Below are 17,323 nucleotides of genomic sequence, written 5' to 3' on the forward strand. Positions count from 1 at the left end.
ATTATAGACACTCAAAGCACTGGTCATAAACTAAAAAAAAAAAAAGTATTAGGAGAGTAGGAAGTCAAAGTCCACTTTGAAAACTCCTCTTTTCAACCCAGAAATCTAGTTTTAAAAAGTTGGAACAGGCTCGCCTCATTTTTAGAAGTCACAGTGTCTGGACCAACGATGCTATAGCATGGCATTCAAACTGTTTTAAACACACTTTTGTCTAATACATTTACAGGCAGGTGCACTGTACACTCTGCAACTCCAAAAGGAGTCAAGAAAAAGGATAAAAAGTGGCTTAGTGAAATAGATACTCGCCATATTCTGAAAGACGTAACAGTCTGGAAGCTCTCGGGAATGAATCGTCTGCAGGTCAATGCCTTTGAGTTGAAAGGAGATGTCAATTTGCAAGAGCCTGAATAAAAACATATTACAAGATATACATTGTCACAGTCTTCCTACCCTACTCTCCTTTCCCCATCCACGTCTCCTGGGTAATGAGACTTAAAAATGTATTTACTGGGGCTTCCCTGGTGGCTCAGTGGTAAAGAATCCACCTGCCAAATCAGGAGACATGGGTTCTATCTGTGATCTAGGAAGATCCCACAGAGCAACTAAGCCTGTGCACCACAACTATTGAGCCTGTGCTCTAGAGCCCGGGAGCCACAGCTACTGAGCCCACATGCTGCAACAACGGAAGCCACGCGCCCTAGAGCCCGTGCTTTTCACTGCAGTGAGAAGCCCTCATGCCACATCTAGAGAGTAACCCCCTCGCGTCGCAACTAGAGAAAGCCCGCGCAGTGCTGAGTCTTCACTGCTGCACGGGGGTTCTCTAGTTGCTGTATGTCTCAGGGAACTCAAACAGGGGCTCTGCATCAACCCAGAGGGGTGGGATGGGGAGGGAGATGGGAGGGAGGTTCAAGAGGGTGAGGACAAATGTATACCTATGGCTGATTCATGCTAAAGTTTGACAGAAAACAACAAAATTCTGTAAAGCAATTATCCTTCAATTAAAAAAATAAATTTGAAAAAACTAATTTAAAAAAATGTATTTACCGATAAAATTCCAGTCTGAAGAATGATGAATTCTTCCAGTCCTGAGGATCCTTGGAGAGTGCCTCGAGGTCTAGGTGAATGCAGTCTAGGGCCATGAAAGAACCACAGTGACTGTCAGGTAGGAATCAGATGCTAAAACCAGAAGGCCAAAGTGTGATGAGAAGCACGAGGCTCACCAAGTTCCAAAGCATCTCAAATGTTTATTAATCACAACAGGAAGACCAGTAACTTTACAGTGGAGAGCCTGGCAGGTCCCACCCTGGCCACATGATCAAAGTTAACATCATTAGGAATGAGATAAAGAGACATCATATGCCTCCTGAAATCATGTACCATCTGTGTGGCATTTCCACACCAAATACATAACCTCAATCCAGTCACAAAGAAACAGGAAAACTCAAGGGAGGGACATTCTACTCCCTAAAAATGTTAAGATCATAAAAAGCAAAAAAACTTCATTTTTCTCTAGATTACAGGAGACTAAAGATACATGACACCTAAGTACAGTATATGATGCTGGACCAGAAAGTTGGGTGTGGCTTTTGCTATAGAGAATATTAGGGCAATTGATGAAATGTGAATAGGCCTTGTAGATTATACTGTTGTATCCGTGTAAACTCGTGTTTTTGAACACTGTTCAGTTTGGGGAGAGGCACACAAGTATTTTGGGCTTCCCTGGTGCTTCAGACAGTAGAGTCTGCTTGAAACACAGAAGACCCAGTTTTGACCCCTGGGTCAGGAAGATCTCCTGGAGAAGGAAATGGCTACTCACATCAGTATTCTTGCCTGGAAAATCCCATGGACCGAGGGAGGCTAGTGGGATACAGTCCATGGGATCGCAAAGAGTGGGACACAACTGAGCAGCTAACACTTTTACTTTTCTTTCTTTATACAAGTATTTAGAAGCAGAGACATCATGTCTGTCCCTTATTCTCATGTTTCAGGAAAAATTTTTATATGTAGGAAGAATGATAAAGTAAATGTGGTAAAATTAACTTTTTTGGTTAAGTACCTTTGTTTAGCATTTGGGAAGGTTAGATGAAAGATATACAAGGACATCTATGTGCTAGCTGGCAAGGTTTCTGTTTAGTCCAATACTTTTTCCAAAGAAAAATATTAAGAGAGAAGAAAGGAATTTAGATTGTATTCAAATAAAAACAAATTAGGAGCTGTAAACTAAATAAGAATGATTCCAAGACCTTCACATAAAAATTAGTCTCATTGTTCTGTAGTCTAACACCTTGGCAGGAAACTGAGGAGGCCTGGAGACGATGAACACCTTTCATGGTCCGTGCCTTTCAAGGTCATCCAGCCCTGATGCCAGAACTGGCGTGAACCAGCCTGGCCAATTCTCATCCAGGCTGTTGCTGTACCTTGGCCCCGCCTCGAAAATAGGAAAGTCAGGGCCTCCTGCAATGCCAGACACTAGCTAGGTGCTTGAGAATCTGGGCAGGGCCCATGGGTTGTTCTCTGAGAATCTTCTGCCACAGTTCGACTCTTTATGTGCTCATCTATTCCCTCAACTAGAGGAGAGGTCTGTGAGAGCAAGGGCATAACTGTTGTGACTGTTAAACACTGCTTAGCATATAGGACACTCAAGCTATGGAGGATACACTTACATTTTACGAAAATCAGGTATTCTGGTCCAAAACTGAGGACATGGAGCTGAATGGACAATTCACCAGCCACAATATTTAAGGGCAGGTGTCATAGCGGGTGTCTCCCTGTGTTTGGCAAATGGACCATTAGGGTCGAGAAGCAATTCAGTGCTGGTTTTCCCGACTGGGCCTTGATTGATACAGTGAGGATAGAATCAAAAGAAACTCACTTTTTACAGAAAAAGACTCATGGTGATGAAAATAGCAGACACATATGGGGACTTACTCTCTGCCAGGCATTGTGCTTGGGGGTATATATATATGTTCTCTTGTTTAATGCATTATCTTGTTTAACTCCTGCAGCAACCTTGTAAGATGGACACTATTGCTGCCGTTTTACAGATGGACCAACCAAGGCACAGAGAGGCCAAGAAACTTCCTCAAGGTCACACAGCTAGCTGGTGGCCAACTAGAATGTAAGTCCACATGTGCTCAATTCCAGAGCCTGAGCTTTTTTCCCCAGTACACTGATGAGGCTGACCCCTGAGTTTCTATTTCAGAAACTCAAGAGACCCAGGCTTTCTACCTGATGTTCAGTAAATATCTGCTGAAAGCTTTCAGAGGTCAGGCAGTGAAGACAGCAATGAACAAGATAGACAAGGTCCATATGGAGCTTACACTCTAGCGGGGGAGATAAACCAAGAATGAAAAATACACACAAGACGATTTCACAGTAGGCACACTACCACAAAGACAGAGCAAAGTGATGGGGGATCAGAGGGTGGGGTGGCCCTACCTGGAGAGAACTGCTGGGGAGGGGCTTTGAGGCACTGGAGCTGTTTGAACTGACACCTGAAGGAGGAAGGAGCCCCAGCTGAGCACAGATCCAAAGGGAGTGCTCCAGACAGAGCAAACCTTGTGGTACATATATACAATGGAATATTACTCAGCTATAAAAAAGAACTCATTTGAGTCAATCTGAATGAGGTGGGTGAGCCTAGAGCCTATTGTACAGAGTGAAGTAAGTCAGAAAGAGAAAGACAAATATTGTATATGAAGGCATGTGTATGGAATCTAGAAAGATGGTCCTGATGAACCTCCACTGCAGGGCAGCAATGGAGACGCAAACATACAGAATGGACTTGTGGGCGCAGTTGGGGGAAGGAGAGGCTGGGACGAATTGAGAGAGTAGCATGGAAACATACACATTACCATATGTAAAACAGATAGCCAGCGGGAATTTGCTGGGTGATGCAGTGAGGTCAACTCAGTGCTCTGTGACAACCTAGAGAGGTGGGATAGTGTGGGAGACAGGAAGGAGGTTCAGGATAGAGGGGACATATGTATACCCACAGATGATTCATGTTGATGTATGGAAGAAACCATCACAATACTGTAAAGCAATTATCCTCCAATTTAAAAAAAAAAAAAAATTTTTTTTTTTTTTTTTTAAAGTGAGCACTAAGATCCAGGTCAGAAAACTCTTGACTTGTTTGGGGGCTTCCCTGGTGGCTCAGACAGTAAAGAGTCTGCCTGCAGTGCGGGAGACCCGTGTTCAATCCCTGGGTCAGGAAGATCCCCTGGAGAAGGAAATGGCAACCCACTCCAGTATTCTTGCCTGGAAAATCCCATGGATGGAGGAGCCGAGCAGGCTATAGTCCATGGGGTTGTAAAGAGCCAGACATGACTGACCGACACTAAGATCCAGGTCAGAAAGATCTTGACTTGTTTAACAAGCAGCAAAGAGGTGGGAACAATGAACAATGGGTGGGTATGAGGGCCTGAGCGGAGGCAGACGGTTGGCCAGTACTCTAGGGACTTGAGGGTTTTATTCTAAACAGAACAGGAAGCCACTCACAGATTTTGGGCCAAGGAATGATATGATTCCATTTCCCCAAGTTTAAAAAAAATATCATTCTGATTGCTGAGGGATAGGGCAGCAGGTGAAGATCCAAGCAAGAACGACAGAGGTTTGGAGTACAGAAGTGGCGATGGAAATGGAGAAATCAACACATTCAGGTTTGGGGCTTGAGCAACTAGGAATATGATGACATGATATGAAAACACTGCTTTCATTTTCTGGGATGGGGAAGAGTAAGAAAGGAACGGGGTGGCAGGGGCGGAGCGGGGGAGGTTTGAAATGTTCTGTTTGAACGCAACAGGTTTGAAATCCTTAGTAGTTGAGTTACAGTGGGGTGAATGGAGGAGGAGTCTGGAGTTCAGGGAGGAGCTGAGCTGAGAGGAGGGGTTTGACTTCTGATAGCTGAAACAGGTGGGCTCTGGTGCCGGGGGGGCCTTGACTATGGTCTTACCTCTGTAACACCAGGCTGACAGGGGGTGAAGAAGGGCTGTGCCAGGAGGCTTGCAGATTATGGTGGCAGCGTGAGTGTGTTCTGCTCTGGCCTGTTTCTCCAGGGGCATCAGCAGCTGGGGCAGTGGGGCTCACCAATGGAAGACCCTGGTGACGGTTGGGAGGATCCAGGAGAGAAAGAAGTGAAAAAGGCAAGCACCTGCCCAAGCGGCTTTTGTAAGGGAACATGCTGATGAGTGGGGCTTCCCTGTTAGCTCAGCTAGTAAAGAATCTGCCTTCAATGTGGGAGACCTGGGATAGATCCCTAGGTCTGGAAGATCCCCTGGAGGATAGCATGGCAGCCCACTCCAGTATTCTTGCCTGGAGAATCCCCATGGACAGAGGAGCCTGGAGGTCCATAGTGTCGCAAAGAGTCAGACACGACTGGGAGACTAAGCACAGCAGAGCATAGCATACTGAGGGGCAGAGGGGTCCTAGCGTGTGCAGGGTGCGCTGAAGGCTGATGGTGATGGATGGTAGAAAATGTGTGAAGTTGGTAAGAGAGAGATCTGCGCGAAGTCAAAGGCCTTCAGCTGGGGAGTACGAAGCCAGTACTTCCCAAGTTTGATGTGTGTACATATCATTCAGAGATCTTGTTAAGACGGAAATGTAGACTCAGCAGCTCTAAGGGGCCCTGAGATTCTGCCTGTCTCACAAGCTCCCAGGTGAGCTCCATGTCACTGGGCTTGGAGAAGCAAAGACCCTTGGTCACTAAATCACGGCATCACCAAGTCTGACTGAGCCTCAGTTTCCTCAATTGTAAAGTGAAGTTCAAACTGAGGATATTTAAGGCCCTTCTACCTCTAACATTCTTATTCTAAAGGAAGAGGAAAAAATAACATTTAAATTAAACTGATCTGAGTAAATGACAATATTCTGAAAGGAGGAGTAATATGTTAAAAATCTGTGTGCCAGATATACTATCCTAGGTCTTTTTCTCCTGTGTTTCATTCATTCTAAGATATTAATTTTTGTCACTTTCAATTGTTTCTAAAACCGATGACTCTTTTTTAAAATTGATGACATCTTAGATTCAGAGAAATGTGGCAGTATATGTTAGTGTTATACTATCTGTAAAATTTGCCTTATAAAAGTCTACTTGATTATTCAGATTCTTTCGTTGTGATAATAGAGTTACACTTTATTCACACACACACTAAGAACTCTGGAATCTGCCTTACCTTATGCTATAGTCACACACTTGGTGGCAGCAAAACCTAAGAACTGATGGCAAAAGCCCTAAGTAAAAAAAAAACATCAAACCTCAAACAGAACAAACTGGTATTGGAGTAGCAGCCTCATCTTTCAAATGCTTCTCATTTACAGGGCAGAACACTCGAGCAGATGGAACAACAACCCTCCCAGAGACAAAGGGAGGGTGGAATGGATATGTTCTTAAAATGACAGGGGCTAATGCTGAAGTGGTCATAATGTTTCACGCTAGGAACATGTGGAAAGGACAACTTAAGAAATTCAAAATTTGCAGTATACAAAGAGAAGCACCGTATTAGAATGATACCCATCTAAATGTTGTAAAAAATAGTTATTTTAACAGGATTCACAACAGTCTCCAGTGAAGCTGAATTGTAAAGCGATATGTCTAGAACAGACAGGGGTATATACCCTCAGCATGAATTAAGGGAAACCCTTAGTTTGAACTGTTCTATCAGTCATGCAGCTAAACATAAACCCACCAGGAAAGCAGTGCAAGACAGATCTCTGCCCTGAGCACACTGAAGGGTGCTCCTCTTAATCGGAAAGACACTGCAAAATTCATAAGTCATCTAGGACAGCTTCTGCTAATTCACCTACTTAAACTGTAACACCACACCAATCAAGTCAAACTCAATCCCTATTTATACTGTCTGCAGGCTTCCTCCAACGTGCCTAAGACCAGAAAATCGAAAACCCAGTATCAAGTGTTTTTAAGAATATTTTTACACCTTTTGAATAGATACATCAAAAAGTTCTCTTTGACAAGTTATTTTTAATAAGTCAAAAGATACAATTGGCTGGCTTCAGCAGTCTCTTAAAGTCAAATTAATAACCAACTTCTATTTGGTTAAAAATGGTCCATATGATAGAAAGGAAGTGACCAAGAACACCCCTGTCTGATAGTCTGGGAATAAATCCTGCTTTCTGCACTGTCTCACCTAGCCACTGATACCTACTTGGCCACATTTCTTTAATCATTTTTCTAAGAAAAATCAATTGAGGAAAACAACATATGAATCACTGGAAAACAGTCATATGATCCAATTAAGTCTCATTTTTAAAAGGACAGGTGGCTAGTAGTTTACTGTAAGCAGAGGGTCACTGGACAAGCTTTCAGCTCCACCTCTCAGTACTCATCACAGTTACAGGAACTGCCCAAGGCGGGGAGCACAGCTGAGAGCTCAGGAAAAAGATTCAGGGTGAAACTGGATCAGCCCCTGCAGACTGACTACAAAACAGCTCTCAGGATAGCAGATCCTGTGCTGCTGCTGCTGCTGCTGCTAAGTCGCTTCAGTCATGTCCGACTCTGTGCAACCCCATAGATGGCAGCCCACCAGGCTCCTCTGTCCCTGGGATTCTCCAGGCAAGAATACTGGAGTGGGTTGCCATTTCCTTCTCCAAGAAGATCCTGCGAGGCAATAAGATAAGGCTGCTGACCATAGAACTAGCTATTGATGGGTCTCTGGAAGCAACGTGACAGTGCTGGCTTGGGGCTGTTTGTTTTAGAGGCAAGAGGACTGGTCACATTTCCTCATTAAAGATTCTAAACAGATAGCCTGCTGGAAAAAAAGCATGAGAACCTTTGTTTTATACGCATGTCCCTCTATTATATTACCAAGACACCTTAAAATCGAGTTACAGGAAATATGGGCAAATGAACAATGAAGCTCTCTTTTTAATAAAACCACTCCAAATTTACTCTGCTACTAGGACCCTGATTCCTGACCTGTTAGCTTACTGAGGAGCCATGACAGATTATCTCTGCAACCCTAACCCTACGAATGCCTGAGGTGTGAAACTTGTGCACCAGAAGTTTGTTGAATGAATGACAAAACCTCCAGAGCCTCAAGTCAAATACTTTGCATTTATATACGATATGCTTTTAAATCCTTAATAGCATGTCACAAAACAATTCTACTTAATGAGATGTTAACTTTTGCCAAATGGTCTCCAGAGAAAATGAGTTATTAATCACAATTCTCCTTTAAGAGCATTAATATATTTAACTGGAGAAGGCAATGGCACCCTACTCCAGTACTCTTGCCTGGCAAATGCCATGGACAGAGGAGCCTGGTAGGCTGCAGTCCATGGGGTCGCTAAGAGTTGGACAGGACTGAGCAACTTCACTTTCACTTTTCACTTTCCTGCATTGGAGAAGGAAATGGCGACCCACTCAAGTGTTCTTGCCTGGAGAATCCCAGGGATGGGGGAGCCTGGTGGGCTGCCGTCTATGGGGTCGCACAGAGTTGGACACCACTGAGGCGACTTAGCAGCAGCAGCAGCAGCAGCAGCAATATATTTAACAAATGATCCACTTCAGTATTCTTGCCTGGAAAATCCCATGGACAGAGGAGCCTAGAGGGCTACAGTCCATAGGATCTCAAAGAGTCAGACATGACTGAAGGACTGGGCATGAAAAAGCAAGCATACCAAACATTTTAAATGTCATTTAACAAATACAGACTCATTTTTTTTTTTTTTCAAAAAGCCTAATCACCCCATCATGGAGAGAAAAACTTAAATAGGAAACACCTGTGCATTTACCCTAACCCCAACAATCTTGAGTTGCACCAAAAAGATCCAGAAATGTTCCTGTTCCAATCACAGCAGACCCACAGTTTTCTGAGCCAAAGCTCTTGGCAGGCAAATGTTAAAGCCTCAAATAGATTAGCTGAGTGGTTTCATTTGGGTTGCCTGTGCACGAGGGTGTATTTCACTCTTAACACACAAGATGATAAAGGCATAGAATGAAATTACCATTGCGTTACCTATTTCAATGTCGCTGTCAATATTCAGTGTCTCATTAGAAGGAAACATGGTCCCTTTCTTGTAATGCTGCTTACAGACTTTTAAAGCAATCCTGTTGTCTTCGCTTTCTCCATAACCAAGGGTTCCCAGAGATAAGTTCCTTAGCCGATGAAACTATTAAAAATAGTTAAATAAAAATACTTATGAGCCTAACAAGTTTCATCAGAAGTTACAACACATGGAACATACATTTAACTTTTTTTGTTTGTTTGTCTCATATTCCTCAACAGAAATCCCCAAAAGTAAAATACTACAAGGTAATTTTCTTGGGTTGAGTAAAAACATACTGCCCCCACAGTACCTGAAACTAAAGTAAACACGTGGACAGAGGTTCCCAACTACTCAGAGCCAACTACTATCTCTCTGACCTCCTAGCCCACTACCGGCCACTGGTCCACCCACCACCTCCCAAGCCATGTGGGCCTCCAGGCAGTTCCTGGAACTCTCAAGGCACACTCCCGCCTGGGGCCTTTGATGTGGCCTTTGCCTAGAAGCCCAGGTTATCTATCTGCAAGGTTCACTTCAGACCTTATGCAAATATTATTGCCTCCAGGAGGCCTGTCCTTATCACCCAATAAAAATTATAAACATCTATCTCTAATATACAGGCATCAACAGGCAGTCCAGTCTCCTCCCCTGCTTTATTCCAGTTATCATTTTCGACATACCTCTGAGGACCCAAGCCATCTAGACCCACAGCTTACATTAACACAGCTTTCCCATCTGCCTATCTGCACTAACAGGGTTTTACTGGCCCCCATCTCACCAAAGAACTGGTGCTTTTGAATTGTGGTCTTGGAGAAGACTCTTGAGAGTCCCTTGGACAGCAAGGAGATCAAACCAGTCAACTCTGAATCAAGGAAATCAACCCTGAATATTCATTGGAAGGACTGATGCTGAAACTGAAGCTTCAGTACTTTGGCCACCTGATGTGAAGAGCCAACTCATTGGAAAAGACCCTGATGCTGAGAAAGACTAAGGGCAGGAGGAGAAGGGGGTGACAAAGGATGAGATGGTGTCACCAACTCAATGGACAAGAATTTGAGCAAACTCCAGGACATAGGTGAAGGACAGGGAAGCCTGGTGTGCTGCGGTCCATGGGGTTGCAAAGAGTCACATACAACTTAGCGACTGAACAACAACTATCTTTATTAACATGGATTTATTATTCCAAGAAACTTTTCCCCAGGAACTTAAAAAACAATAACTGTATTGTTTATTTCAGAAACATTGAAAAACCTCAAACAAATGACCGATTTGAAGATTCAGTCTAACAACCTGCAAGACTCTTTCAATAACTCCCCAAACCCTCATAGGGGTTTGGGGATATAGGATTGCTATATCCACAAATCCTAAACTATTTTATGAGGACCTTTACCCAATTCTTATCAAGCTCCCCTCACACTGAAAGACCTGCCTTAAACCAGACTTCAAAATCTATATCTGGAGTTTGCACTCTGCACTCTACGGAAAATAGTCAAGGAGCACCCTGACTATTAGTCAAGTCAACAGAGCACCTCTGTTACTACTGTTAGCAGTGAATTTAGTTTTGTTCTCCATGTATTTTGTTTTATTCATTTGTTTTTGGTGGGGTGGTGTTTTCAAGGAATCAGCATCTAGTACTATTTCGCTTCTTTTCATTTGCCTGGCTCTCCCCTCTAGCATTAAGTTCTATAAGGACAGGGGTTTTGTCTCTTTTATTCATGATGTATCCCCAGTGTGTTGAATAGTACCTGGTACATAATAGGTAACAAAATATTTATGGATTGAGTAAATGGATGAATGAAAGAATAAGTATTTCTCTCCTTTAAACACTTTCTTCAGGCCTACCAATCTGGTTTCTCAGTACTGCCTACATATGTCATGTCCTACTCCATATTCTCAGGGCTCAGCTAAGCTTATTAATGATAAAACACCAAAATTGAGACTTAGAATCTTAGATTTGATCTCTCATTCATCAAACCTTCTGAGAATATAAGCCTATTTTTAGCTATTTGGCTATCTGATCTGGGATAATGTAATCTCCCAATAGAAGTGGGTGGGAAGGGATAAATACAAATATAAATCTTAAAAAATAAAAATTTAAATCGGCAAAATCTATTGTATGGAAATGTAGCTACAGAAATAGCAATAAACACTTTTTGTCCTGGGTGTTCTCTGGAAGGAGTGATGCTAAAGCTGAGACTCCAATACTTTGGCCACCTCATGCGAATAATTGACTCATTGGATAAGACTCTGATGCTGGGAGGGATTGGAGGCAGGAGGACAAGGGGATGACGGGATGAGATGGCTGGATGGCATCACCGACTCGATGGACGTGAGTTTGAGTGAACTCCGGGAGTTGGTGATGGACAGGGAGACCTGGCATACTGCAATTCATGGGGTCGCAAAGAGTCGGACATGACTGAGCGACTGAACTGAACTGATGCAAAATTTTAAATCAGAACATGTTATATATCTTAATATGTTATATATACCAGAATATACGCATAATTTTTTTTTGCTAAGACAACAGGTCAAGGTCAAGTATCAATATATTCTTCAAGTTTAGATATTAATAATTCACAACAAAAGACTTGCCTGATTAATAGCAAAAAAGATGCTGTCATATGTGTCCTCTTGGGTATACACACTGCAGCTGTAATCATCTTCATCTGAACCAGAATATCCTTTCAAAAACAGGTGCTTAAAAGCAGCAGTATTTTCTTCTTTGAAAGCAACGACCAGCTGGTTACTTAAACCAAAACGAACAAGCTAGGAAAGAATATAAAATAGAAATATATGTATTTTACCATTTTCCAGGGAAGGCAAATGCCTTCTTACTATCATTAACCCTCACCTATAAACATCAGCAAGAAAAATCTCACTGCTTTGGTTTCTATTAATTATATCAATGTCAAAAGACAAGAATTCTTCCCCCTAGAAACAACCTTATCAAGCTACATTAGCAACTTGAAGTAGCATAAAATTAGAAGAGGTGACCACTCCCAGTGACTAATACCCTTACTGGCCTTTAATGACAGAGAAGGAGAAGAGAAGGCAGAAATTCAAAGTTAAGCCTGAATCTATTTTTCTTTTTTTTAAAGAGATATGCTATTTTTTCTTTTTAAAATTTTTATTGAATATAATTGATTTACAATGTTGTAATAGTTTCAGATGTACAGCAAAGTGATTTATACATCTATATAAATATATACATTATTTTTTATATTTTCTTCTATTATAGGTTATTACAAGATATTGAGTATATTTTCCTATGACATACAGTAGGTCCTTGGTTATCTAATTTGAATCCATTTTTCTTATACTTGCATTTCAAATTAATGGTTTTCAAAATTGATATACATCTGACCCTTGAACAATATAGGGGTTAATCTAAGCATGATTTATAGTCCACCCTGAGGGTTCAAGGACTCAACCAACTGTGGATCATGGACTGTGTAGCACTGTTGTATTCACTACTGAAATATATCTCTATGTAAAAGTGAATCTGTGTGATTCAAGCCGGCTATGTTCAACCATACTTAGTAAACCACTAATTCTCGTGCTTTACTGTTTGATAGTCAAATCTAAATGATCTGACATTTAGAAATCGCAACTGTTGTTAAAAATCATAACTGTTTTGCATGTGACTTTTTAAAAACACTTTTGAAAAGTGGCCTATATAATACTTCCTCTAGCTAAGAGGTAATTGTCATCAAAGGAATTCAATTCCTCTAGCTCTGCAAGAACTCACATAAGATTTACACCTAAGCGTTCCTGCCTCCAAGATCTACAGCATCAAAGCACCACACAGAATAACAGGGCTCACTCTACCTCCGTGATGTCAAACCCACTCATTGTCACCAAGCACCCATCTTCTTGTGATAGAACTTCTACTTATTCCCCTTAAACTGTATCATAGCACAGGGTTAGATGCCAAAGTCTCTCTTCACCAGGAATGAGTGTATTCTTTCTGCCTTAAAGTTTTCCTCTTAGAATCTAATAAGGAGAAGAAATTAGCAGGCACTGTTTACCCCCAAACCCAAGACATTCCACACACAAATAGCCTCTCTCTCCACTCACACTCAAATGGACACTCTCTCACACTCTCTTGCACACTTGCTCTCACACTCTCATAAATACTATCTCACATACCCTGTTTCATACATACAGCCTCACAAGTGCTCTGCTTCTCTCTCTCTGTCTCATGCACACACACAGACACACATATGCAACTGTAGAAGTCAAACCTTTATAAACCATGGCCCACACACTCTTCCCCATCTCCCCACTTTATCTCCTCATCTGCTTTCTAAGAGAGAGAGAATCCAGAGAATTTACCCCAAACTTCACCCTGCTAAAGTCACCAAAACAATTTGGGACTCTGCTGTCATGTGAAACCAGCAAATTCAACAAGATGACCTTGACATTTGTGTTACCTGCTGTCACTCCACGGTTTAATTACTAGAACTTTCCGATGAACAGATGCTAATTTGCACATGCAAACTTACATACTCTTTTTAGTGATTTATGTCTTTTATTTTTCAAATTTTGTCTGACTTTTTAAAAAGGCTAAATAATTTTAAATAGTTACTACTTTTCAGCAATTATCATTCTCCAGGTACTGTACTAACTGCTTTACCTGCACTATCTCATTTACTAACACAACCACCCTATGAAAATGTTAATACTGTTACCCCCACTTCACATATGTAAAAACTGAGATTTAGTCTCATAACACTGCCCATGTCACCTAGAATGAAAGCCACGTCTAACTCCAAAGTCACTTCTATTATGCTGCATGATTTTTCATCTGCAGAAAATTCTGATTTGGGGCCTCCCTTTTGAGGAAAGAATTTAGGTGCTCGCTTTCCAGAACTGCAACTGTTGAAGAATGTACACAGATGACACTCTTTAGTATCTGAGCCTCACCAGAGCACATTCCTCAAATACCAAATCAAAAGATTGAGCGATTGCTGAACCAGATGTTCTAAGGAAGATAGATAAGAAGTCCCACAACATCCAACCTGTGCTGAAAATCAAGCAGCCAAAGGCTAAAGGTTCTTTCAAGCATGTGATGTCTATCAATGGTGCCTGCAAGGAAATGATAGAAAAGGAAAGGTCATGCTGCTTTTCAAAAGCTATAAAAGTAAACCAGGGGACCAATATACACATGACTGGGGGTTTGATTATGTACTGATACACAAATGAATGGGCTTCCCAGGTGGTGCTAGTGGTAAAGAATCCACCTGCCAGTGAAGGAGACACAGCAGACTCAGGTTCCATCCCTGGGTCAGGAAGATCCCCTGGAGTAGGGAATGGCAACCCACTCCAGTATTCTTGCCTGGAGAATTCCATGGAAAATTCCTGGTGGGTAGAGTGCATGGGAGTCACAAAGAGTTGGACACAAATGAGCACACACACACATGCACATATATTCAGGAACTGGAATAGTGGCCATCACAATGTCAGAGTCAAGTACTGAGTCTGTCTATCCCGTTTTATACACTTGCAACCTGAAGTTGGGTACTTTTTCAGGTTGGAACAGCTAGAAATGTAACAGCGAGTCTGTTTGACTCACCTGTTAGTTCTCTTGACCACTTGGCCAGACAACCTCTCAAACTGAAAAGCTGCCAACTTAACTCTAGAAGAGGGGACATGAGAGTCCCTCTTCCCACACTCATAGTTAAGCTAAAGAAACCCAAAAAGTGAATGGGGAGTGAATAACTTAACAAAGATAGCAGCATTCAATGCACTGATATTTTCAGTTCCCATCTTATTTCCCTGGAGTAGGAAATGGCAACCCACCTCAGTATTCCTGCCTGGAGAATCTCATGGACGGAAGAGCCTGGCGGGCTATAGTCCACGGGGTTGCAAAGAGTCAGACATGACTGAGCAACTAACACCACCTTATTTAGATTCAAAACCCATTACTTCAACTTTGGGAATGAGAGAATATGGAGATATAATCTCTACTTGGACCCACCCCCATCTGGCATCAAGAACAAGAAATTCCCTCCATACTGTTGTTCATAGAACAAGACAAGATCCGCATGTATAGCCTCAAACCAGGTCCAGGTAGGATTCCCCAAACATCTCAGTAGAGAGAAACCCTGGGGAGGAGATCCTGAGGTCCCCTTCTTACTATGGCAGAATGAAACATACGCTACAGAACAAGAGTGAAGAAATGATGGAGGGCTGGTCCACTACAGAGCAAGGGTGAAGAGATGATGAAGGGTTGGTCAAATGATTTTATTTTCAAGAAAGAAATGACAAAAATATTCATTCTAGCCCCACTAACTAGATTTTGAGATTTGCTGAGACTATAAGACAGAAAAATAATCACATATTAAGTGCAGCCTGGCAAAGATTGTGAATTTAAGACCTGATTATGAAATCAATGGAAGAGAAAATATTCTGTGCCAGGTAAAAACAAGATACCACTCTAATAATATACAAAGAATACGGGAGGAAAAGAGCAGATCTAGCAAAAGAATGTAGAAACCTCTCTCAAGATTATAAATTACTGCAGAATGCAGAGTAGGAATGTCTTTTAAAAGATGTTTCTTTCCCATCAACCTTTATAAAACACCACCCATTCCATTAGACTTGAGAATGGAGTGCTAAAAGAGACAGAAAAAGAGGAGGAGGGAGTGGTATTTGAAGGAAAGAAAGATATTCGAAGATTCCATTCCAATTATATATTACCCAAGTAGCAAAATTTATTAGAATGACCCTACAGGAGAATACAAGTTTAACCACCTCAGTTTTATTAGGAGAGGCAGGGGAGACCCATCCAAAAAGTAAATGATCAAGTCCCAGAAATATTTTATTAAAAGTAAAATTAGTGATGTAGCCAGCACAGGGTACCAGTGAACCAATAAAAAAAACATGTTGAGCGATCAGGCAAGGCTGGCGGGGGAGGTGGACTTCAAATAGCAGCTGAAATATGAGGGAGAACAGAGCTCCTCTGTACCTAGAGGAAAAACAAGGCAGGGGCCAGAATCATTGAGTGTGTCCATCTGGCTGGGACATGGGAAGAAACAGGAGATGAAAACCTGTTGGAAAGGCAAGTTGAAGGAGACTATGGAAATCTGTGAATCCCAGGCCAGAGAGTCAAAATTTAGTTCTATGGGAAATATGGTTCCACAGAAGTTTCAGAGAAGAGACACAATAAGAGCATTCTAAGAAAAATTAATCTGACATGCGTATTGAATGGACTGGTAGGCTTGGAGATTAAAAAGGTAGACATAAGATGAATTCCAGAAGCAGCCTAGTTAACTTATGTGTATTTCTCAAGTGCAAACTCTGAGGCTCTACATCTGGAAAGAAACAATATGAGAAAAAGAGTGCAGACTCTAGAGCCAGACTACCAGGGCTCAAACCCTGACTCTGCCTCTTCCTGGCTGAATATATGCATGCTAAGTTGCTGTAGTCATGTCCAACTCCTCATGACCCCATGGACTGTAGCCTGCCAGGTTCCTCTGTCCCTGAGATCCTCCAGGCAAGAATACTGAAGTGGGTTGTCATTTCTTACTCCAGGGGATCTTCCTGACCCAGGGATTGAACCTACATCTCCTAAATCTCCTGCATTGGCAGGAGGATTCTTTATCACTAGTGCCATCATGGCAGATAGATGGGGAAACAGTGGAAACAGTGGCTGACTTTATTTTTCTGGGCTCCAAAATCACTGCAGATGATGATTGCAGCCATGAAATTAAAAGACGCTTACTCCTTAGAGTAACAGGCAAATTTGGCCTTGGAATATGGAATGAAGCAGGGCAAAGACTAATAGAGTTTTGCCAAGAAAATGCACTGGTCATAACAAACACCCTCTTCCAACAACACAAGAGAAGACTCTATACATGGACATCACCAGATGGTCAACACCGAAATCAGACTGACTATATTCTTTGCAGCCAAAGATGGAGAAGCTCTATACAGTCAGCAAAATCAAGACCAGGAGCTGACTGTTGCTCAGATCATGAACTCCTTACTGCCAAATTCAGACTTAAATTGAAGAAAGTAGGGCAAACCACTAGACCATTCAGGTATGACCTAAATCAAATCCCTTATGATTATACAGTAGAAGTGAAAAATAGATTTAAGGGCCTAGATCTGATAGATAGAATGCCTGATGAACTATGGAATGAGGTTCATGACATTCTACAGGAGACAGGGATCAAGAACATCCCCATGGAAAAGAAATGCAAAAAAGCAAAATGGCTGTTTGGGGAGGCCTTACCAATAGCTGTGAAAAGAAGAGAAGTGAAAAGCAAAGGAGAAAAGGAAAGATATAAACATCTGAATGCAGAGTTCCAAAGAA

General features: G+C 41.9%; 1 protein-coding gene across 3 annotated transcripts in view; it reads right to left on the reverse strand.

Moving 5' to 3' along the window:
- The window catches only part of MCOLN2 (mucolipin 2), a 64,852-nt gene that overhangs the window by 26,682 nt on the left and 20,847 nt on the right, over nucleotides 1-17,323 (reverse strand). For all 3 annotated transcript variants that reach the window (XM_010860312.1, XM_010860313.1, XM_010860314.1), the window contains exons 3-6: nucleotides 11,596-11,769; nucleotides 8,976-9,129; nucleotides 1,045-1,129; nucleotides 307-403 (exon numbers count right to left, since the gene is read on the reverse strand). In XM_010860312.1, the coding sequence (XP_010858614.1) occupies nucleotides 307-403; nucleotides 1,045-1,129; nucleotides 8,976-9,129; nucleotides 11,596-11,769 (510 nt within the window). The remainder of the gene's footprint in view (nucleotides 1-306; nucleotides 404-1,044; nucleotides 1,130-8,975; nucleotides 9,130-11,595; nucleotides 11,770-17,323) is intronic.

The sequence above is a fragment of the Bison bison genome, unplaced genomic scaffold (assembly GCF_000754665.1).
Source record: "Bison bison bison isolate TAMUID 2011002044 unplaced genomic scaffold, Bison_UMD1.0 scf7180017864466, whole genome shotgun sequence".
In the NCBI taxonomy this organism is placed as follows: Eukaryota; Metazoa; Chordata; class Mammalia; order Artiodactyla; family Bovidae; genus Bison; species Bison bison.